Source organism: Ranitomeya imitator, chromosome 1 (assembly GCF_032444005.1).
Source record: "Ranitomeya imitator isolate aRanImi1 chromosome 1, aRanImi1.pri, whole genome shotgun sequence".
Lineage (NCBI taxonomy): Eukaryota > Metazoa > Chordata > Amphibia > Anura > Dendrobatidae > Ranitomeya > Ranitomeya imitator.
This window is the reverse complement of record NC_091282.1, coordinates 557,336,748-557,361,234: the sequence shown is the minus strand read 5'-3', so window position 1 is coordinate 557,361,234 and position 24,487 is coordinate 557,336,748. Positions and strand designations below refer to the sequence as shown.

General features: G+C 44.0%; 1 protein-coding gene across 1 annotated transcript in view; it reads left to right on the top strand.

The window, feature by feature from the left end:
* JAK3 (Janus kinase 3) overlaps positions 1-24,487 on the top strand; it is a 475,730-nt gene that overhangs the window by 79,501 nt on the left and 371,742 nt on the right. The window contains exon 6 of the mRNA XM_069767767.1: positions 15,859-16,144. Coding sequence (XP_069623868.1) covers positions 15,859-16,144 — 286 coding nt within the window. The remainder of the gene's footprint in view (positions 1-15,858; positions 16,145-24,487) is intronic.

Below are 24,487 nucleotides of genomic sequence, written 5' to 3'. Positions count from 1 at the left end.
TGCCCCTGTGTGTCCAGCATTCTGCCCCACTGTGTCCACCATTCTGCCCCTGTGTGTCCAGCATTTCTGCCCCCCGGGCCCCCCTGGATCGCAGCAGCTCTCAAAGAAAAAAAAAAACACAACTTCTTACCTGGCCAAGCTCCAGCGCCGGGTGAAGCTCCCTCTCCAGGCTCCACACAGACGCACTCGCCGCCGGGCCCGGCGGCTGACAATGACGTCAGACGCCGGCGACGCCGGCGAGTGCGCACTGCGGCCCTATTTAGCCGCCAGCCTCAGACTGGCTGGCGGCTGTTAACTATTGACGTGCGGGCGCGGGCCCGCACGTCAATAGTGTGCCCGATGCGGGCCCCCTCTGCTCACCGGGCCCCATACGCCAGTCACGGCTGTCATGCCCTGATGGCGGCCCTGCCTCTAACCAGCAGAGTCCGCAGATCTGCAGGTCTCATGGGTGACAAGGGTTGCCTAGCCTGGGCCTTTCTTGACACTGCAAAGGATGAACCAAATCACGTAATCTGCCAACTTTGCAGCAAAAAAAGAGTCGAGGTAAAAAGTTCAATAATTTGACTACTACATGTATGAACCTTCACATGTGCAATCAACATGCTTTACTGTGGGAATCCCACTGCACAAAAATGCAGACCAGCGGACCTCAACAACCATCAGCCGTCCCATCAATCACATCTGCTGCTCCTTCCTCCGTTATCGTGCCAACTATTGAGATGCAGGTCTCCAACTGCAGAATCTCAGGTTCTTTACCCACTCCAGTCACGCTGACTGAAAGGCCACCTTCAGCTGTAACAGAAGTGGACATGCCTGCTGTGTTTGACCGCTCTCAGAGAATGGTCACACCACAAGTTTCTAAATCCATAGTAACATCTCTGCATGCACCTCTCTCATGGTCCATCAGTTTGTTCGATTCACTGTACTCTGCCCTCTCACAGCACTGCAGCCAGCCCATGGTTCCGCAGTTGTGGTCACGGAAAATATTGTTCTCTCCTAAGCATGACAAAGCTAAGAGGTTGAACTCCACCAATCTCCAATTTGTTGACCACGGAAATGCTGCATTTCTGCCTGCTAGATACACATGGTTTCTGAAAGCTGATGGCCGTCGCAGTCTCCCAGTAACAATTACCCTGTTGCCATTACTTTTCTAAGAAAGATGTGCATGTCAAAGACAACATCACCCGTTCCTGGACAAAATCTCTGTCTGCAAGGCAGCATTTCACCACAGACACTTGGACGAGTAAGCATGGCCAAGGGCGTTACATCTCGCTGACTGGGCAATGGGTGACTCTGGTGGCTGTGAGGACAGGTGCTGCTTCACATAGCATAGCCTGGGCCAACGCAGTATGGATGTGGCGCATATCACGCTCACAGAGTGGGCACAGAATAAGGACCTCTGTACCCTTCTTCACAGTTTCAAAATGGCTAATAGGTTGGTTAGCGCTGACAAAGTCATCATCAGCATCACTATTCCGGTCATCAATATGCTGGAGCAGACTTTGAATAGCCTGTGGGAGGAGATTGTGTTCCCAGAAGAAGACCAGGAAGCAGAGGAGGATGCAGAAGGGATAACATTGTCTCTAAGTTCAAGACTGTCCTCACACAGGTGGGTGCCAAGGGAGGGTGACTTACTGTGATCGAGGGTGGCTGGTGATAACATACAAACTGTTATCGAAGGTGCAAAATCCGAGGAACAAATGGAGGAAGAAGAGGTGATGGACGAGCAACTGTCAGATGAAAAGGATAATCCTCCCGTCTCTGTTGTTCTTGGTTGTCGGGAGAGGATGGAAGAAAAGAGCGTCATTGTTACCCAGCCACCATCACAGCATGGTAGAGCTCGACATATGAGTGCCTTCTTGCTTCACTATCTGCATCATCATCCCCGTATAGTTATGATTAGGAATAATGCTGTTACTGTGTTGCGACTTTATTACAGTAATGTTATAAAACCAAATTTTGCCAGATGATTCCCGCCCTAGAAAGGGGCCTGCAAATGCTGGAGTATCGAAATACGCTTTTTATACAACCTTAAGAGAGCATTTCCCAAAGACAGCAGTGAAGCACAAAGATCGCATCGCATCTGTAGTCTTCAAACTTCTGGCATATCAATTCATCTACGCCAAAACGTTAGCAGCAGCAGTGGTGGAAGTGGAAGAAGCAATTTCTGTGAGTCCTTTGACACTTTTTGTAGATCAACTCATGCACGTGCACAACAGAGTCCAAGTCTTACACGTGGTTGACGAATAGAGAGGATGGTGCAGGAGTATCTAGAAGTAAATCTCAATACCATCAGGGAGGGTTTGGACCCTTTCACATTTTGGTCTTCCAAAATTGATGAGTGGCCTGAGCTCATCTCACACACCTTGAAGGTTTTTATTGTGCCCGGCAGCCAGCGTTGTTTCAGAAAGTGTCTTCAGTGCTGCTAGTGATGTCCTGATGGATAAGCGCAGCTGGCTGTCCCCTGAAAATGTAGACTGCTTAACTCTCATTAACATGAACAAGTCATGGATCTCCAAGGACTTTTGCACCCCAATTGCAGAGAGCACAGACTAGGTGATATTGCATTTTTTAGTGTGATGCATTAATGTCACGCATCATTGCTATTATTGGTGCACCAGGACACCTTATATTAAAATGTTTGCATTTTTCATCTATCTATACTTTTGTAATTATAAGTTATATAACGTTTTAAGAACAGTACCTCCCATAAAGTGAAACCTAAATTTAACCTGTTAAACCTGTTGACATGCATGTCCAATAATGTTTGCATCTTTAACTTGTATTGTTGTTTTTTTTTTCCCTGTCCGGGAGTACTGGAGCTAACGGGGGGGGGGTGGGCGGGGGGTTGGGTGGGAGGGGTGGGGGGAGTGTAACACCCCAGGTAACCAGTCGTTACGGTGATATTGCCTTCCTTTCGGGGAGGGTGATATCATGCTTGGAGGCAAGGAGGATTCCCTTTACCAGGTAAAGCACCTACATTCAACACATTCTGAATCCAGGACAGAAGGGGGAGCTCTGAACCCGAATTCAGGGGAGCTTCCCCCAGATAGAGTTGGGTCCATATATATTTGGACAGAGACAACATTTTTCTAATTTTGGTTATAGACATTACCACAATGAATTTTAAAGAAAACAATTCAGATGCAGTTGAAGATCAGACTTTCAGTTTTCATTTGAGGGTATCCACATTTAAATTGGATGAAGGGTTCAGGAGTTTCAGCTCCTTAACATGTGCCACCCTGTTTTTAAAGTGACCAAAAGTAATTTGACAGATTGAATAATTTTAACTAAAATGTTCATTTTTAGTACTTGTTTGAAAACCCTTTATTGGCAATGACTGCCTGAAGTCTTGAACGCATGGACATCACCAGATGCTGTGTTTCCTCATTTTTGATGCTCTGCTAGGCCTTCACCGCGGTGGTTTTCAGTTTCTGTTTGTTGTGGGCCTTTCTGTCTGAAGTTCAGTCTTTAGCAAGTGAAATGCATGCTCAATTGGGTTGAGATCAGGTGACTGACTTGGCCATTCAAGCATATTCCACTTCTTTGCTTTACTAAACTCCTGGGTTGCTTTGTCTTTATGTTTTGGGTCATTGTCCATCTGTAGTATGAAACGACGACCAATCAGTTTTGCTGCATTTGGCTGGATCTGAGCACACAGGTTGATCTTGGTTTCATTTGTCCAAAGAATGTTATTCCAGAACTGTGCTGGCTTTTTTAGATTTTTTTTTAGCAAAGTCCAGTCTAGCTTTTTTATTCTTGATGCTTACGAGTGGCTTGCACCATGCAGTGAACCCTCTGTATTTACTTTCATGCAGTCTTCTCTTTATGGTAGATTTGGATATTGATACGCCTACCTCCTGGAGAGTGTTGTTCACTTGGTTGGCTGTTGTGAAAGGGTTTCTCTTCACCATGGAGATTATTCTGCGATCATCCACCACTGTTGCCTTCCGTGGGCGCCCAGGTCTTTTTGCATTGACGAGTTCACCAGTGCTTTCTTTCTTTCTCAGGATGTACCAAACTGTAGATTTTGCCACTCATAATATTGTAGCAATTTCTCCGATGTTTTTTTTCTGTTGCAGCTTAAGGATGGCTTGTTTCACCTGCATGGAGAGCTCCTTTGACCGCATGTTTACTTCACAGCAAAACCTTCCAAATGCAAGCACCACACCTCAAATCAACTCCAGGCCTTTTATCTGCTTAATTGAGAATGACATAACGAAGGGATTGCCCACATCTGTCCATGAAATTGCCTTGGAGTCAATTGTCCAATTACTTTTGGTCCCTTTAAAAACAGGGTGGCACATGTTAAGGAGCTGAAACTCCTAAACCCTTCATCCAATTTTAATGTGGATACCCTCAAATGAAAGCTGAAAGTCTGAACTTCAACTGCATCTGAATTGTTTTGTTTAAAATTTATTGTGGTAATGTCTATAGCCAAAATTAGAAAAATGTTGTCTTTGTCCAAATATATATGGACCTAACTGTATATGTATTCTGGTCTGGAGGATGAGTTAGGGAGTTTTGGAGCAGACAATGAAGGAAAGAAGAGCAGAGCAGAGAGTGACGCCGTGCAGCTACATGTGAGCTGCAGCTCCAGAAAGAAGATAACCTGTAGGGTTGGAATGTTAGTGAGCATCTGAGGAAAGGAGCAAAGGAGAAGGAAAGGGCTTAGAGGGGAACTGTGACAGGGCACCCTCTGAGCCAAAGTGCAGGAACCAGGCATCGGGAGCCCAAGGCTGTGTTGTACTCCAGGTCGCACAGCAGAACCGGAGGGCAAAGGATTTTAAGTAATTTGCCCGCACTTACACCCGAAGGTGAAGCAGTACAAGAAGAGACCGGGTCATGATAGAGACCCTATAAAAAGACTCGCCCTGCCCACCATATGGGTAACTGTCCCAGGACAGGAGAGAGAGGACTTTGTCAGGGAGCCACAGGCAGCAGGGGCCTCACATACGAGTGCAAACAGGAAGGCTTATGGACCTCACCTGGGAGAGGGATCCACCGTTGCCTCCAGGCCGGCCGGACCACATCACCACCTGTTGCTGGTACCCTGGACTGTGGCCTGATTCAACCAGTAAACCAGGTAAAGATGTTACAACCCTGTGTCCTCCATTTATTTGCCGGCATCCATCACACCATCCCTGCCCAGCACACTGGGAGCCCTGAGGACCCAGCCTCACCTGTGGGAAGCGATACCATCTTACTGCCTTACCATCACACCCAGAGGACCCCTTTTAGCAGCGTCAGTCACCCCAGACCAAGTTCCACAGGTGGCATCATGAATTTTTATTGCTTTACAACTCCCTTTAAAAACTATCCCTTTTACTTGAGCACCCAGGGCCATGGACCGGGTTGTTGCCACCATGACCACCCCTTTAACGATGACCAGACTTGGTACCGAGTAACCTGTAGGCCCTGGCGGGCGACTCATGTCCTGCACACAGCATCTCGCTACCGTGCAGGCATACTTCTATCTGCCCTGTCAAGGGCAGAGTAAAGTACTCCAGTGCCTATGTGCCTTTGCTCTTTCTCCTTTCCCTGCGCATGCACACTGTAGTAGTTTGCTCTGCCTCGACAGGACAGGGAGATGTACGCCTGCTCAGGAACATGATGCTGGACACTGTGTGGATGACAGCTCTTGCATTCACTGCATAGGCAAACTGTGTGGGAGACTCACTTCCTAATAATGGGAACATTGTTTTCAGGAGGCCCACTTGTACGTCTCTTCAAAAGGGTATTAGGCTGGGTCTAAAATTTAGGCAGGCCTTGCATTCACTGCATAGGCAAACAGTAATAATCTTTATTAATAATCTTTATTTTTATATAGCGCTATCATATTCCGCAGCGCTTTACATTTTGCACACATTATCATCACTGTCCCCGATGGAGCTCACAATCTAGAATCCCTATCAGTATGTCTTTGGAATGTGGGAGGAAACCGGAGTGCCCGGAGGAAACCCACGCAAACACAGAGAGAACATACAAACTCTTTGCAGATGTTGTCCCGGGTGGGATTCGAACCCAGGACCCCAGCGCTGCAAGGCTGCAGTGCTAACCACTACGCCACCGTGCTGCCCACACAAACAGTATGGGAGAACCACATTCTAATAATGGGAACATTGTTTTCAGGAGGCCCTGCTGTATGTCTCTTCAAAGGGGTATTGGGCTGCGTCTAAATTTTAGGCAGGCCTTGCATTCACTGCATAGGCAAATAGTATGGGAGACCCAGTTCGTAATAGTGGTAAGATTGTTTTCAGTAGGCACTCCTGTACATCTTTTCAATGGGGTACTGGGGTGTGTCCAAATTTTGTGAAGCCCTGCCACTTACTGCATACACAATAATAGTATAGGAGACCCACTGTTTAATAATGGGAACAACAAAGCATAGCCAGCTGATGGCTCTCTAAGAATAGTGAGGGCTGACTACTGGCCCTTTAAGAATAGTAAAGGCTGCCTGATGGTCCAATAAAAATAGGCTTCATGACTTTGAGAGTCAATCCTTCATAAATGATACAGGATCTGTCTGATGGTGTATCACACACCACATGGCCAGATAAGGTTATAAAATGTTAAAATGACATTTCCCAGTGAATGCATTTGTCTTCGTTGAAAGCGATGGTAAAGTTCAAAAACGCATCAAAAACGCTATGTGTGATCATAGCCTAAGGTGTGGAGGAGCATTTTTGTTTTTGGTTATTTATTTTGCCTTATATACAAGTCTTTACACTGGAAAGGATGTCCCTTTACATTTTTCCCAGGAAAATCCATTTTGGTTTAGTTTTTGTACGTTATATTGTGAGTCTGTAAACGTGGCATAAGACTCAGACAACATTGTTTACAGCAGTGACTTGAAAGTCAGAAATGCTTCCAGGGGTCTTCCCCATGCTGTTTCCATGTCATTTGAGCACTGTTCCCATTTCTAATCTCTCTGCAGACTGCCGTGGGGCAGCCAGAAAAATGCTGGAGTTTCCCATGGACTTACATTGGGCTCTTTGGTCGGGTCGAACACCCGAGCATTTTAGTGCTCACCCATCACTAATTAACATCAGTTATACGCCGAACAGAGTCCATGAAGTCAGTGACGTGACAAAGACCATTCATTTAAGTCATCTTGCTTTTGGTACTTGTATGGTGATGTCCTGTGCATTAGGATCCACATAGGCAGCTGCTCCTTGCAAAGCAGCGGCTTTCACGTTACTGTGGTAATGAGGCAGTGACCCAAGATAGTTCAACTTAAACGTCTTTATTTTGCCAACTTACTGTTAGGGCTAGCGGAACGCACCAAATAAAGGGATAGATAGGAGGTGCGTTCGCAGCCCCGGGTCCACCGTGCAGAGATGGTACCTGCTGCTATGTAATGGTGGATGGACACTGAACTCACACGTGGGTTCGACTTCACCCCGTGTGAAATAGTAGCGAGCTCTGTTGCTTCACAGAGTCGCAAGATACTCAGAGAGTAATACCTTAACTAGGGTTGTGCTTGCTCTGGAACTCTTCTGTGCTAACCGCACACATGAAGGAACCAAATGCTAAGCCAAGCGGCTAATTGTCCCCACTGATGCTAGCTGCCTGCCTGAGTGTACAGTCCCCGATCTAGACACACCACATGTAACCAGAGTGGTAGAGCATCCACTGGCATTAGCCATAAACAAATGATACTAGAGCATGGCCGTGCAGCCATGCAAACCTTTAATAGTTGCAGCTTCTTCAGGACGTTCCTAGTGGACCAATAGGAGCTGCTACAGGACCTGAGCATGTGACCCCCAACCTCCAATAAGAGGTCTTCCCTTGGGCATGCTCAGAAGAAGAAAAGCAGAACTTAGTCCCAGAAGCGTCTGCTCGCTGCTGACCAGTACTGGCTACAATGGTTGAGCCTGGAAGGGCAGCAGTAACCAAGTGCAAAGTATCTGCCTGAGCCAGATGCTGGGACCGATGTCTCCACTGAGCAGGCTCCACTGCGGTTGGAGAAGAATGGGAGACCGCAGCGGAGGTGGTTCGAGATTCCCCCTGTGCAGCGGTGGGAACTCGACACCTCACACTTACTAAAAAAAAAATCTAACCGTTATCATCCAGTTTGCAGCCAGATTGTCCATATCAGTCCATTGCTGTGGGCGACTGCACCACTGTCTAACGCTTGGGTGCGGTAATGGCTTTGTTCTCTCTGGCTCTGGAGTGTGTTCAGCCTCCCACAGACATACGTATACAGAGCCTCCTGTTCTGCTGCTTGCAAACCAACACTGACACACCCAACCCTTACCTGAAAGTTTAAAGGGACACTGTCACCTGAATTTGGAGGGAACAATCTTCAGCCATGAAGGTGGGGTTTTGGGGTTTTTGATCCACCCTTTCCTTACCCGCTGGCTGCATGCTGGCTGCAATATTGGATTGAATTTCATTCTCTGTCCTCCGTAGTACATACCTGCACAAAGCAATCTTGCCTTGCACAGGCATGTACTATGGAGGACAGAGAATGAACTTCAATCCAATACTGCAGCCAGCATGCAGCCAGCGGGTAAGGAAAGGGCGAATCAAAATCCCAAAAACCCCGCCTCCATGGCTGAAGATTGTTCCCTCCAAATTCAGGTGACAGTGTCCCTTTAAATGGGAATTGTGGCCATGGGCCACTTTCCCCACCAACTTTATAGGGCCTTGCTAAAGCCTGCAAAAATTAAAAAATATGTGAGATATAAGTTGATATTTTGGCCAAAATATGCAAGCTCGCAATATGTGCCAAACTTTATTGGATATTGTTTTGTGCAAAAAAGTTGCAGTTTTACACCACGTTTGCCTATTTAAAAAAGTGGGTGACATAATGCACGCGGCTTTATGAATTACAACTTTTAAAACTTCACAATTCTTGCTCTTGTAAGCCATTTGGTTAAAAAGTGGAAATACAGCTATAGACACAAGTGTAATATCTAAAGATGTGCCACATTTAGGAAATATCTAGCAAAGCTTCGTCTTTAAATTTGATAAAGTCAACGTAACCGAAACTGACTTCTTAGAGTATGTGCACACAATCTTTTTTCCAGGCGAAGTTTGCTGCAGAAACCTCAACAGAATGGACATATGCATTTCTATTTAAACATTACTTGCTGCTCATATCTTCAGGCTTTTGATTGTTTTTTAACAAACATGTCAAACAAGTAAAATATACATTCTTCTGTTGTTTTCCACACAGAAAACACTGTACTTTATAATAAAAGTCAATAGAAATGTTCAAAAGATGTCTGAAAGTCGCACGGATGTCTTTTGGAGATTTTTGCCACTGCTTTTGCTTAAAAAAAAAACTGATAGTGGTTTCTTTATCATTCAATATAGTTGAAAACAACAACCAAAAAGTGCCAGAAAAAAAGATGTAAAAACCCCCCACACAATTTAAAAAAAAAAATTATGGTGGCCAAAATTGTTGGAAAAACACCCTGCAAATGACTGAAAAAAACAACACAAAAGATGCTTCAGAAAAAAAAATGCTAGAATGTCCTGAAGTGTCTCCTGCTTGAGAAACTCGCCAAGTTCACCCAAGTTTAAAAGGCATCCTGGGCACATACCCTTAAGCTAGAGTCACGCACGTGTGTGAGTGTTACCACCTTTGAGAAACAGACCATTTTTTCTCAGATCTTTTCAATCTTTCTTCAGTGAAGCAGGTCTGAACATTTTTATCCAATGACTTTTAACAATGTGTTAGCTAAAAATGGATGATACTAGGATGGATCTCTGAAGTATAAAGCATGTCTTCCAAGCTATATCCTTGCTCACGGATCACAATAGACTGATGGCCAAGTCTGATCTGCAAAACCAATGAGAACAAGAAATGCTCTGAGATTCGTGGATGGAAACAATATACAGTATTTTCAAAACTGATGTGTGTATTCATCAGTGAAAGTCGATGGGTCACTGTGGTGTCCACAAAAAAAGAACATTACTAGGATAGCAACACAGATGTGTAAATGAAGGCTTCTACAATGGTAGGGCACCAACTTCCTACTTCTTATACTATTGATAGTCCTTTGTCACCAAACTATTGCATCTTTTATTCTTAGGGTATATGCACACATAGATGGAACCTCTGCGGATTTTTCCGCACCTGTTTTGAGAAATCCGCATGTTTAACTGCGTTATACCTGTGGATTTACTGCGGATTTACCTTGGATTTTATGCCTTTTTTGTATGGATTCCACCTGGGGTTTTACATCTGCGGATTCCTATTATGGAGCAGGTGTAAACTGCTGCGGAATCCGCACAAAGAATGAACATGCTGCGGAACCATCCAGGCTAAAAACATCAGCTCTTAGCCGTCCAAGAAATGACGCATCTTATAGATGCACCAATTCTGGCATTTAGCTTTGCTCTTCCCACTTGCCCGTTAGCGGTGGCAAGTGGGGTTCATATTGTCAGATGACATCAAGCCCACAGATTAGTAATGGAGAGGCGTGTATAAGACTCCTATCCATTACTAACTCCATACTTACATGGTAAATAAAGACACAGCCAGAATAAAGTCCTTTATTTGAAACAATCACACAGACTCCTTTATTGAATCTTTATTTACCATACTTACTGAACACCCTTATCTCCTGCAACAAAAATAAAATAATAAACCAACATATACTCCCTGTCTGACGTTGTCCATTACCGAGTGTCCCACGACGATCTCATGTGTAGAACAGTCACATTGCGAGATGTGACTGCTTTACCTGGCCTCTGGCGATACACTGACAGTGTCATTGAGAGTTCACCGGAGTTCATAAGCTCCAGTGCTGTCACGGCACCGCTGCGTGAGAATTTTCTCTCGCAGTAGTGCCGCAATTGAGAGCACCGGAGCTGATCAGCTGATGAACACCGGTAATCTCTTGTGGCAACTCAGTGATACACTGCGGGAGGGATTACCTCCTGTCAGTGTATCGCCGGAGGCTGTGTAGAGCGGTCACATCTCCCGATGTGACTGTTCTACATGTGAAATTGTCATGGGACACTCGTTATTAAACGGACAATGGCGGAAAGGTAAGTATATGTTGGTTTATGATTTTTGATTGCTTGCAGGAGATGGGGCGTCGGGGATTAGATGTTTGGTGAGTATGTATTGTTTATGTAAATATGTTATTATTATTTATTTATATAGCACCATTGATTCCATGGTGCTGTACATGAGAAGGGGTTACATACAAGTTACAGATATCACTTACAGTAAACAAACTAACAATGACAGACTGATACAGAGGGGCGAGGACCCTGCCCTTGCGGGCTTACATTCTACAGGATTATGGGGAAGGAGACAGTAGGTTGAGGGTTGCAGGAGCTCCGGTGTTGGTGAGGCGGTAGCTTCAGTAGTGATGAGGAGGCAGTGGGGTCAGTGCAGGCTGTAGGCTTTCCTGAAGAGATGTGTTTTCAGGTTCTGTCTGAAGGATCTGAATGTGGTTGATAGTCGGACGTGTTGGGGCAAAGAATTCCAAAGGATGGGGGATATTCGGGAGAAGTCTTGGAGGCGGTTGGATGAGGAGCTAATAAGTCTGGAGGAGAGAAGGAGGTCTTGGGAGGACCGGAGATCACATGAGGGAAAATATTGGGAGATTAGTTCAGAGATATATGGAGGAGACAGGTTGTGGATGGCTTTGTAGGTCAGTATTAGTAATTTGAACTGGATACGCTGAGTGAATGGGAGTCAGTGAAGAGATTTGCAGAGGGGGAAGCAGAGGAGTAGTGAGGAGAGAGATGAATTAGTCAGGCAGCAGAGTTAAGGATGGACTGGAGAGGTGCAAGGGTGTTAGCAGGGAGGCCGCAGAAAAGGATGTTGCAGTAGTCAAGGCGAGAGATGATGAGGGCATGCACAAGCATTTTAGTCGATTTATGGTTGAGGAAAGGACGGACAGGGCAGAGTCGAAGGTTACTCTGAGGCAGCGGACTTCCGGTACGGGGGAAAGCATGATGTCATTGATTGCAATAGATAGGTCAGGTAAGGAAGATCTATGGGATGGAAGAAAGATGATGAGTTCAGATTTGTCCACATTGAGTTTGAGGAAGTGAGAGGAGAGGAAGGAGGATATGGCTGATAGGCACTCTGGGATTCTGGACAGCAGAGCGGTGACGTCTGTGCCAGAGAGGTAGATCTGAGTGTCATCAGCATAGAGGTGGTACTGGAATCCATGGGACTTTATGAGTAGTCCCAAGCCAAGTGTATAGATTGAGAAGAGTAGGGGTCCTAGAACAGAGCCTTGGGGGACGCCAACAGAGAGAGGGTGGGATGAGGAGGTAATGTGGGAGTGGGAGACACTGAATGTGCGGTTGGAAAGGTACGAGTAGATCCAGGATAGGGCGAGGTCTTTGATGCCAAAGGAGGAGAGGATCTGTAGTAAGAGGCAGTGGTCAACTGTGTCGAAAGCAGAGGACAGGTCTAGAAGGAGGAGTACAGAGTATTGTCCATTAGCTTTCGCGGTAAGTAGGTCATTAGTGATTTTGGTCAGGGCTGTCTCAGTTGAGTGATGGGGCGGAAACCAGATTGTAGATTGTCAAAGAGCAAGTTAGATGAGAGGTGGGAGGAAAGTTCAGAGTGGATGTGCTGCTCCAGGAGTTTGGAAGCGAATGGGAGCAGTGATATTGGGCGATAGCTGGACATAGCAGTTGGTTCGAGGGTTGGCTTTTTAAGGATAGGCGTGATTGTGGCATGTTTTTGAAAGCAGAAGGGAAGGTGCCAGAAGATAGTGATAGGTTGAAGAGGTGGGTTAGGGATGGGATAAGTGTGGTGGTGAGGATGGGGAGGAGGTGGGATGGGATGGGGTCGAACGCACAGGTGGTGAGGTGCGATTTGGAGAGGAGATAATTAAGCCCCCCTTCAGTGATTTTGGATAGGGAGGTTATGGGTTTGGGCATTGGTCTAGTATACAAAGGGGTTGTGGTGGTTGAACAATGAAGACTTGCCCTGTCTGGTTGATCTTATTTTTAAAGTGTGTGGCAAAGTCCTCAGCAGAGATGAGGGAGTTTGGAGGGGACAGTGGGGGGCGGAGGAGGGAGTTAAAGGTTTTGAATAACTGTTTGGGGTTGTGGGTTAGGGAAGATACGAGGGTTGTGAAGTAGACCTGTTTAGCAGAGGTGAGAGCAGATTTAAAAGTGAGTGTTGCCTGTTTGAATGCAGTGAAGTCGTCTTGCAGGTGTGTTTTCTTCCAACACTGCTCCGCAACCCTGGACACTTGCCAGATCATTTTAGTGGTGTTATTGTGCCAAGGTTGTCTATTGATACGTCGCACTCTGCCATGAACGAGAGGGGCAACTGTGTCAATAGCTGATGCAAGAGTGGCATTGTAGAAAGCAGTGGCAGTGTCTGTGTTGTGGAGTGAGAATATGGATGCCAGTGGTAGGATAGAGTCAGAGAGTGTGTGGGTGTCTAGGTGTGCAAGGTTTCTGCGGGGGTGCGCATTTTGCTGGACATGGATGACCGGTGAGGAGGACAGGGATGAGAAGGTGAGCAGATGGTGGTCGGATAGAGGGAGAGGGGAGGTGGAGAAGTTAGATAGAGAGCAGAGACGGGTGAATATCAGGTCTAATGTATGTCCGTCTGTGTGGGTGGCTGCGGAGGACCACTGAGTAAGTCCAAAGGATGAGGTAAGGGACAGAAGTTTGGAGGCTGTTGACTGAAGAGTATCAATGGGGATGTTGAAGTCACCCATGATGATGGTGGGAATGTCAGCAGAGAGAATGTGAAGAAGCCAGGTGGAGAATTGGTCAATAAAGGGAGTGGCCGGGCCAGGAGGTCGGTATATGATGGCCACTTGGAGGTTTGAGGGAGAGTAGATGCGGACAGAATGGACTTCAAAAGAGGGGAGGATAAGGGAAGGTAGAGTTGGGATTGGGTTAAAGGTACAGTTAGAAGAAAGGAGAAGACCCACTCCTCCACCATGTTTGTTGCCGGGTCGAGGGGTGTGAGTGAAGTGGAGGCCTCCGTAACACAGCGTAGCAGGGGTGTCAGAGGGTGTTAGCCATGTTTCTGTGAGGCCAAGGAAGGCAAGATTGCGAGAGAGAAAAAGGTTGTTAATCACGTGAAGCTTATTGCAGATTGAGCGGGCATTCCAGAGTGCTCCAGAGAGAGGGAGCAGGGAGGTTGGCGTCAGGGGCATGGGTTTTATGTTGGAAAGATTGTGGTAGTTCATATTAGATAGGGAGCGATAGGAGGGGGTAGTAGTGGGAGGTATGAGCTGTGGGGATCCCGGTTTGGTAGATATGTCTCCAGCAGTGAGGAAAAGCAGAGAAAGGGAGAGCAGGTGGGAGTAAGAGAGTGGCTGACTTGTTTTATGTTTTATTAGGACCGATTTGAGATTGAGGAGCAGGTCAGCAGAGGCGGACAGGTGGGGAGGTAAGAGGGAAGGGGAGATGATTATTAGGTTAGAGAGTGCTGGGGTTTGTGATAGTGAAGGAGAGAGAAGATTAGTGGAGCAAACACTGTAAGGGCATATGTAAACATGGTGAAGAAGTAAGATGGGTTAGTAGAAAAGCTAGATCCAAGTAATAAGAAGTGCTTACTCAGCAGACATACCCAAAAGAGACAGATCATAGAGTGGGGTCCTGACTCCTGTCGTGACTAACTGCTGTTGAAATAACTGCGGTGTCTTTATGCTTAGCTGTGAAATGCTTTGCTGCAGGAATGCGTGTGCCTGACCCCACACGCGTGCACCCCTTAAGAGTCTACCAAATTTATACAGTAGGACTGAGTAAAGGATCAGGTGAGAGGGATTGTGGGTCCTTATTTGGGATAAATTAGCAATTGGTCAACACCCCAGGGGAGGTTACATGATCAAAGGCACTTAGCCTGGCTGCAACCATATGCTCTAACACCTTGAACACGATAATATGTCCTGTGACCCCAGCATAGATGAAAAAATGAATTTAGCAAACATTCAGCAGGTACATTAAAGGCAAGGTTGCAAGATGGTAGGCAGCAGATAACAGCGAGCAGAGATGTTTGTACCATTAAAGGGAAAGGTTGCAGGATGGTAGGCAGCAGATAACAGTGAGCAGAGATGTAAATGTTTTAATTTTTTTTTACAATTGAACAGAGGCGCTGGATGATGGGAATACTCTCCCATCATCGGCTCATGCTGTCACTATTATATGTGACAGCAGACATAGCCGGATGGGAGTAGTGGTCCCATCAGACAACGCCTGGGTACACACACACAGACACCCACAGACAGACACATATACACCCACAGACACCCACAGACAGATGCACACACAAACATCCGCAGACCGAAACACACACACAGCCGCAGACAAACACAGACACCCACAGACAGATGCACACACAAACACCCACAGACGGACTCACACACACACACACACCCACAGACAGACACAGACACCTGCAGACAGACACAGAGACATGCACGGACAGACACAAACAGACACGCACATATTCTCTGCTCACACATATTCTCTGCCCACACACATATTCTCCGCCCACACACTCTTCCTCCTTCTGACATCATTTCCTTTCTGCAGCGTTTTGGGCACGCAAATCCACAGCAAATCAGCAAACATTTTTACACTTGCGATTTGGCTGCAGAGTTGACTTGCTGCGGAAAATAAAACGCTGCAAATCAGGATGGAATTTTCCACAGCATGTGCACACCAATAATGGATTCCCATTGATTAACATTGCTTTAGTGCAATTCCGCACAGAAAAAAACGCTGCAAATCTGCAATGTGTTCACATAGCCTAACACTTTGTCTGCTCTACTGAAGCTAGTCAGCAGTATGTTTTGATTGTCTAAATATCAAAACTTTGTAAGCTTCAGCAACTGTCATCATCTTATGAAACCTGGCTTTTCATAGTCTTCTAATAATATTTTGTTCTTGTTTGTATAGCTACAAGCACTGCGTCCCACAAAGTCTACGGCAAAGCATTGTGAACTTGAACTTCTTCTCCCGCAAGAGATTACGTAGGAATGTTCAAAATTCCCTAAAGAAGATGCGTGCATGCACACTTTGTGTTCCCCTCATCAAAATGAAATATCTAGTTGATTTAGAGAAACTGGATCCAGACTTTGGCACAGAGACTTTTTCCGTCAAAAGCACACAAAAAGGTTGTAAAGATTTGCTGCTTAGAGTTTCAAGGTGTTGCGGCATCATTTGGAAAGAGGCAGACAGTGAGGTAAGTGTTCACCTGAAGGTGGGGGAGCAAGACAAATAACTCTTTAAAGGGAACCTGCCAGCAGGGTTTCTACTCCAATCTAATGTCATATAAGTAAAGTTGATGTAATGTAGAATAATTGCACCCCTTTGCTGTTAAATTTTTATGGTAATGTGTATCAAAATGGGCAATGCACTTACAGCTCTTCTGCCTCTGACTGACAAGTCCCATCACCTGAGATCTTACACATGCGTCGTAATTCCCATTGGGCAGAACATGCATAGTAAGGTCCTGATGATGTTATTATAGCTGGGCCATAGATCTGTTCATGCGCTATCTCAGGGAATGACAGCAGGTACACGAAATCTCAGGTGCGGGAGGCAGTTCTCTCAGAAAATAGCGATCTGTTAGTCAGTGCCTGGAGGCTGGTGACAGGCGGGGAGAGAGAAAGCAACAAAGCTTTAAGTGCAGTGCGAGCCCTGCTGCAGTTGTGACTCATTGTCATAAAAAAAATCAGCAGGGAATTTCTAAAAAAACAGGAAATTGTTTTTCTGCAACAAAGGCATGTATTTACTCTAAATTACTGGAACGTTGCTTATGCCCCTTTCACGCATCATTTTTTTGCCGTCAGTCGCAATCTGTTGGCTCGACGGATCCATCGTAGATTGTGAAAAACTGATGCGAAGGATCCAATTTTTCACCGGATCCGACTAGCCGATCTGGCAAAACGGATCCGTTGCATCAGTTTTCCATCCATTTCTTCTGTTCTTTTATCCATTTTACGACAAATCTGTTTTTTAAAAATATCCATGGGAGGCTCCCAAGCGTTATTGCCTAATGAAAACCTACATATACAGTGTTTCTACAGCCCATCTTTAACAGGCTGTAGCGCAAGTGGCAAAGATGGCAGGTGTGATGGCAAACATTATGAAGATTTATGTGGATTTCACTTTTGAGGTGAATCGGTTGGAAGCGATTGTTCTGTAAAAGGAGCGAGAGACAACTCATAATGCGAGAAGTTTGGTAACTACATTCGCATGAAAGTGGAGAACTTCGATTTTTTGGTGGAATGTATTGGACACATCATCCAGAGAAATGACACGTATTGCCACTTCTCAGTTTCACTGGCGGAGCTTCTGATTGTGACTCTACGGTAAGCCATTTTTATTGTATCTCCCCCTTAGGCCGGCGTCACACTTGCGAGTTTTACGGATGTAAGAGCGCAGAAACTACGTCCGTAAAACTCGCAAAACATACGGCACAATTATTCTCTATGCCCCTGCTCCTATCTGCCGTATTTTACGGATCCGTATTATACGGCTTTCTATGGCCGTAGAAAATCGCAGCATGCTGCGTTTGTCACCGTACTGCGCAAGAAATACGCCAATGAAAGTCTATGGAAGCCTGAAAAATACGGATCACACACAGACCAGCAGTGTGACTTGCGAGAAATACGCAGCGGTGTTAGCGAGAAAAGCCGGTAATTCATTGCGGTGTACAGTAAAATCACACTGACAGCTTCCAGTAGAATAGGTAGAATAAATGTGTACACATAGAATAGGTATATATATATATTTATATATATATGTCAGTGAGACACATATATATATATATATATATATATATATATATTAATATTTTTTCCAGCGCTAGACAGCTTTAAAGCCGGTAATTCAATTACCGGCTTTTGCTCTCTCCTTCCTAAACCCGACATGATTTGAGACATGGTTTACATACAGTAAACCATGTCTTCTTCCCCTTTTTTTTGCATATTCCACACTACTAATGTTAGTAGTGTGTATATGCAAAATTTGGCCGTTCGATCTACTAAATTAAAGGGTTAAATGGCGGAAAAAATTGGCGTGGGCTCCCGCGCAATTTTCTCCGCCAGAGTAGTAAAGCCAGTGACTGAGGGCAGATATTAATAGCCTGGAGAGGGTCCACGGTTATTGCCCCCCCCCCCCCCCCGGCTAAAAACATCTGCCCCCAGCCACCCCAGAAAAGGCACATCTGGAAGATGCGCCTATTCTGGCACTTGGCCACTCTCTTCCCATTCCCATGTAGCGGTGGGATATGGGGTAATGAAGGGTTATTGCCACCTTGATATTGTAAGGTGACATTAAGCCAAATTAATAATGGAGAGGTGTCAATTATGACACCTATCCATTATTAATCCAATAGTAGTAAAGGGTTAAAAAAAACACAAACACATTATTAAAAATTATTTTAATGAAATAAAAACAAAGGTTGTCGTAATATTTTATTGAACGCCCATTCCAATCACTGAAGACCCTCGTTCTGTAACAAAACAAAAAAAAACCCAACAATATCCTTACCTTCCAAAGATCTGTAAAGTCCAACGATGTAAATCCATCTGAAGGAGTTAAAATATTTTGCAGCAAGGAGTTCTGCTAATGCAGCGATGCTCCTTGCTGCAAAACCCCGGAGAATGAAGGTAAAATAGGTCAATGACCTATATTTACCTTCATTTGCGGTGAGGCGCCCTCTGCTGGTTGTTCCTAGATCGTGGGAACTTTCCTAGAAAGCTCCCAGGCTCGAGTTCATAAGAGGCGCCCTCTGCTGGTTGTCCTCATATGAACTCGAGCCTGGGAGCTTTCTAGGAAAGTTCCCACGATCTAGGAACAACCAGCAGAGGGCGCCTCACCGCAAATGAAGGTAAATATAGGTCATTGACCTACTTTACCTTCATTCCCTGGAGTTTTGCAGCCACGAACAACATTGCATTAGCAAAGCTCGTGGCTGCAAAATATTTTAACCCCTTCAGATGGATTTACATCGTTGGACTATACATATCTGCGAAAGGTAAGGATATTGTTGGTTTATTATGTTCTTTTTGTTACAGAACGAGGGTCTTCAGTGATTGGAATGGGCGTTCAATAAAATATTACAACAACCTTTGTTTTTATTTCATTAAAATAATTTTTAATAATGTTTTTGTGTATTTTTTTAACCCTTTCCTAGTATTGGATTAATAATGGATAGGTGTCATAATTGACGCCTCTCCATTATTAATTTGGCTTAATGTCACCTTACAATAGCAAGGTGGCATTAACCCTTCATTACCCCATATCCCACCGCTACACGGGAATGAGAAGAGAGTGGCTAAGTGCCAGAATAGGCGCATCTTCCAGATGTGCCTTTTCTGGGGTGGCTGGGGGCAAATGTTTTTAGCCAGGGGGGGGCCAATAACCATGGCCCCTATCCAGGCTATTAATATCTGCCCTCAGTCACTGGCTTCACTACTCTGGTGGAGAAAATTGCGCGGGAGCCCACGCCAATTTTTTCTGCCATTTAACCCTTTAATTTAGCAGATAGAATGGCCAAATTTTGCATATACACACTACTAACATTAGTAGTGTGGAATATGCAAAAAAAAATGGAGAGAAGACATGGTTTACTGTATGTAAACCATGTCTCATATCATGTCGGGTTTAGGAAGGAGAGAGCAAAAGCCGGTAATTGAATTACCGGCTTTAAACCTATCTAGCGCTGTTTGAAGTTAAAATATATATACATATATGTGTCTAATGACATATATATATATATATATAGACAGTATATAGATATATATTTTTTTTTTAACACATGGATCCCTTGTATTGCCGTATGTCGGATTTGCAAGCCTGCGAGAAAACCACGCAGTACGGATGCCATACGGATTACATACGGAGGATGCCATGCGCAAAATACGCTGACACACCCTGCCTACGGAGGAGCTACGGACCACTATTTTGGGGACTTTTCAGCGTATTACGGCCGTAATATACGGACCGTATTGTTTTACGCTGTGTGTGACGCCGGCCTTAAAGCGGACTTATAACTTATGTAATGTTGTTGTTGCTGGTAGTTTGTATTAATTATTGCCTTTCCTTTTTTAACAGATTTCTTGCAACTGGCGAATCCCTTTCCTCACTCCATTTTCAATTCAGACTCGGCTTTCCACCATATTGGGGATTGTTATTTATCCCACATTCCACAACAGAGAGTTGGTTGGACATTGCAGAAAACTTCCGAAAAATGTGTCAGTTTCCCAATTGCTTGGGTGCAGAGGACGGGAAACATATTCTTATCATCAAACCTGCTGCATCTGGCTTTGAATATTTAAACTACAAGAAATATTTCTCTATCATTCTCATGGCCATTGCAGATGCATAATACAAGTTTATAGCGGTCGATATTGGGTCCTATGGCTGCTCCAATGATGCTCAAATTTTTAAAGTATCTGCAATGGGGTGTCATTTCTATGGAAACACCTTCCAATTTCCACCACCAATACCGCTTCCTGAAACCTCTGGGCCACCAATGCCATTTGTATGTGTTGGAGATGAAGCTTTCCTACTCTCGGAACACCTGCAGAAACCCTACGTAAGTAGAAGATTGATGCCAACAAAAAGAGTTTTCAATTACAGCTTAACACGAGCATGAAGAATGGTCGAGTGTGCTTTTGGAATTCTAACATCCAAATGGCAAGTTCACTTGACCGCTATTAATCTGAAGACTGAAACTGTGGATGAAATGGTGAAATGTTGCGTGGTCCTGCACAATTTCATAATATGCAAGGAACAGATTGCCATGGATGACAACTTTGTTGAAACCTCCTTGAATGATTATCATAATCTTAATTTTCGAAGTCCTGTGGCAGTTTCATGAATGAGGGACAAATTTTCTGAATAATTTGTTTCACCTCAAGGAAGAGTAAACTGGCAGGATTTGATAGTTTGATAGCTTTGTCTTGGATCTTGTTACCCTAAGTATTGGACCTTGTTTTACCCAAAGTATTGGACTTTGTTTTACCCAAAGTATTGGACCTTGTTTTACCCAAGTATTGGACCTTATCATTAAATAAATGAAAGACAAGAAAGCTTTTTATTAAAAAAAAGTTTTTATTTATAACAAAATTAACAAAATTTTAAATTAAGGTAGTGTGGGGTGGAGATAGTACTGGAGGGGCTGAAAGATCGGACCACTTCGACAGTGGACATTGGACATTGCACAGTAAAAATTATGGTGGAAAATAAGTATTTGATCATTAACAAAAGTTCATCTCAATATTTTGCTATATATCCTTTGTTGGCAATGACAGAGGTCAAAAGTTTTCTGTAAGTCTTCACAAGGTGGGCATACACTGTTGGTGGCATGTTGGCCATACAGATCTCCTCTAGAGCAGTGATGTTTTGGGCCTGTCGCTGGGCAACACAGACTTTCAACTCCCTCCAAAGGTTTTCTATGGGGTTGAGATCTGGAGACTGGTTAGGCCACTCCAGGACCTTCATATGCTTCTGACAAAGCTACTCCTTCATTGCAATGGTGGTGTGCATGGGATCATTATGCTGAAAGACCCATCCACGTTTCATCTTCAATGCTCTTACTGATGGAAGGAGGTTTGCACTCAAAATCTCATGATACATGGCCCCATTCATTCTTTTATGTACATGGATCAGTCATCCTGGTCCCTTTGCGGAGAAACAGCTGCAAAGCAAGATGTTGCCACCCCCATGCTTCACAGTAGCTATGGTGTACTTTGGATGCAACTCAGCATTCTGTCTCCTCCAAACACGACGAGTTTTGTTTCTAGAAAAGAGTTCTACTTTGGTTTCATCAGACCATATGACATTCTCCCAATACTCTTCTGAATAATCCAAATGTTCTCTAGCAAACTTCAGACGGGCCCGGACATGTACAGCCTTAAGCAAGGGGACACTTCTGGCACTGCAAGATCTGAGTCCCTGACGGCGTAGTGTGTTACTTATGGTAGGCCTTTGTTACAGTGGTCCCAGCTCTATGCAGGTCATTCACTATGTCCCCCCTGTGTATTTCTGGGATATTTGCTCACCGATCTTGTGATTATTTTGACCCCACGGGGTGAGATCTTGCGTGGAGCCCCAGATCGAGGGAGATTATCAGTAGTCTTGTATGTTTTCCATTTTCTTATTATTGCTCCCACAGATGATTTCATCACACCAAGCTGCTTTCCTATTGCAGATTCAGTCTTCCCAGCCTGGTGCAGGGCTACAATTGTGTTTCTGGTGTCCTTTGACAGCTCTTTGGTCTTCACCATAGTGGAGTTTGGAGTGTGACTGTTTGAGGTTGTGGACAGGTGTCGTTTATACTGATAACAAGTTCAAACAGGTGCCATTACTACAGGTAACAAGTGGAGGACAGAGGAGCCTGCAGGTCTGTGTGAGCCAGAAATCTTGCATGTTTTTAGGGGACCAAATACTTATTTTCCACCATAATTTGCAAAATAAATCTTGCCAAATGTCAATTACAGGCCTCTCTCATCCTTGCACAATTGGTGGCTGACTAAATACTTTTTTCCCCCACTGTAGCTGGCACCACTATGTATATAGTTGTACCTTATCATTATTGCTGGTATCACTCGCCTTTATAATTGCACCTTCTTTTTATTTATATGCACTTCACTTACTTACTAATCATTTCTTCATGCATGCCCATATGCAGTGTGTCATCCTTTGGGACCTGTAACTGCCCTACCCATTTTTCCTTTTGGTCCAAAACCTTGCACCGATTTCTTGTACTGTATTTTTTATATGTTTTAATCTATTTCTCAGTAAAGGTGTTTACTTTTGCAGTTCTGAATGGTCTTAGCCATGCTTCTCATGTTAGAATCTAGGGATGAGTAGATCCGTGGTAGTTCGGGTTCTGGTACCTGACCCTAACTGTAGTCCAAAGTTTGGTTCAGGTACCAGAACTGTACCCGAACCCCATTGAAAAGAATGGAGACTTGAGCGTTGGATCTGGAAAATCTCTCTCTCGAACACACTAAACGTAAGACACTTTATATTCCCTTAGAAAATTTCTTATAATTTTGATTGATAACTTTATGATACTTACCTGACTTCATATTTTGTACGACCCTCGGATATCCTGATTTATTAGTAATAGGTCCTAACGGTATTTTAATAATACAAATGAAAGTTTTTTTCCAATAAGGATAGTATGAAATACTTTATCAAATGCTTTGCTGAAGTCGACATATACTACAGGTGCTTCTTACAAAATTAGAATATCATCAAAAAGTTAATTTATTTCAGTTCTTCAATACAAAAAGTGAAACTCATATATTATGTAGAGTCATTACAAACAGAGTGATCTATTTCAACTGTTTATTTCTGTTAGGCTGCCGTCACACTATCAGTATTTGGTCAGTATTTTACATCAGTATTTGTAGCCAAAACCAGGAGCGGAACAAACAGAGGAAAAGTATAATAGAAACATATGCACCACTTCTGCATTTATCACCCACTCCTGGTTTTGGCTACAAATACTGATGTAAAATACTGACCAAATACTGCTAGTGTGACGGCAGCCTCAATGTTGATGATTATGGTTTATAGCCAATGAAAACTTAAAAGTCATTATCTCAGTAAATTATAATGATTAACAAAAAATTGCTCCACTTCTTCCCAGAGCCATAACTTTTTTTTTTGTCAATATGGCTATGTGGGGGCTTGTTTTTTGCGGAACAAGTTGTACGTTTCAACAACACCATTGGTTTTAACATTTCGTGTACTGGAAAATGGGAGCAAAATTCAAAGTGCGGTGAAATTGCAAAAAAAAGTGCAATCCCACAGTTGTTTTTTGTTTTGCTTTTTAACTATGTTCATTAAATGCTAAAACTGATCTGCCATTATGATTTTCCAGGTCATTAAGAGTCCACAGACACTAAACATATCTAGGTTCTTTTTTTTCTAATTGGTGAAAAATTTTTTAAAACTTTTCTAAAAAAAAAAGAAGAAAAATTGCGAAATTTTCCAAGACCCATAGCATCTCCATTTTTCGTGATATCGGGGTGGATGAGGCCTTATTTTTTCCGCAATGAGCTGAAATTTTTAATAATACCATTTTGGTGGGGGTACGATCTTTTGATCACCCGTTATTGCATTTTAATGCAATGTCGCGGCGACCAAAAAAATGTAATTCTGGTGTTTTTTACTTTTTTTCTCGCCACGCTGTTTATCAATCAGGTTAATCCTTTTTTTTATTGATAGATCAGGTGATTCTGAATGCGGCCAAATTCGTATACGTTTGATTATTTTTTTATTGTTTTATTATGAATGCTGCAAAATGGGGGTGATTTGTACTTTTATGTTTTTTTATTTTTTCTATATTTTTAAAAAATTTTTTTTTTACTTTTTTGCATGCTTCAATAGTCTCCATTGGAGATTAGAAGCTGCCATAACCCGATCGGCTCTGCTACATGCAGATGATGATCAGATCGCCTGTATGTAGCAGAATGATTCCCTTGCTATGAGTGTTGACCACCGGGTGGCGCTCACAGCAATCCGGCAGTGACAATCATAGAGGTCTGCAGGAGACCAC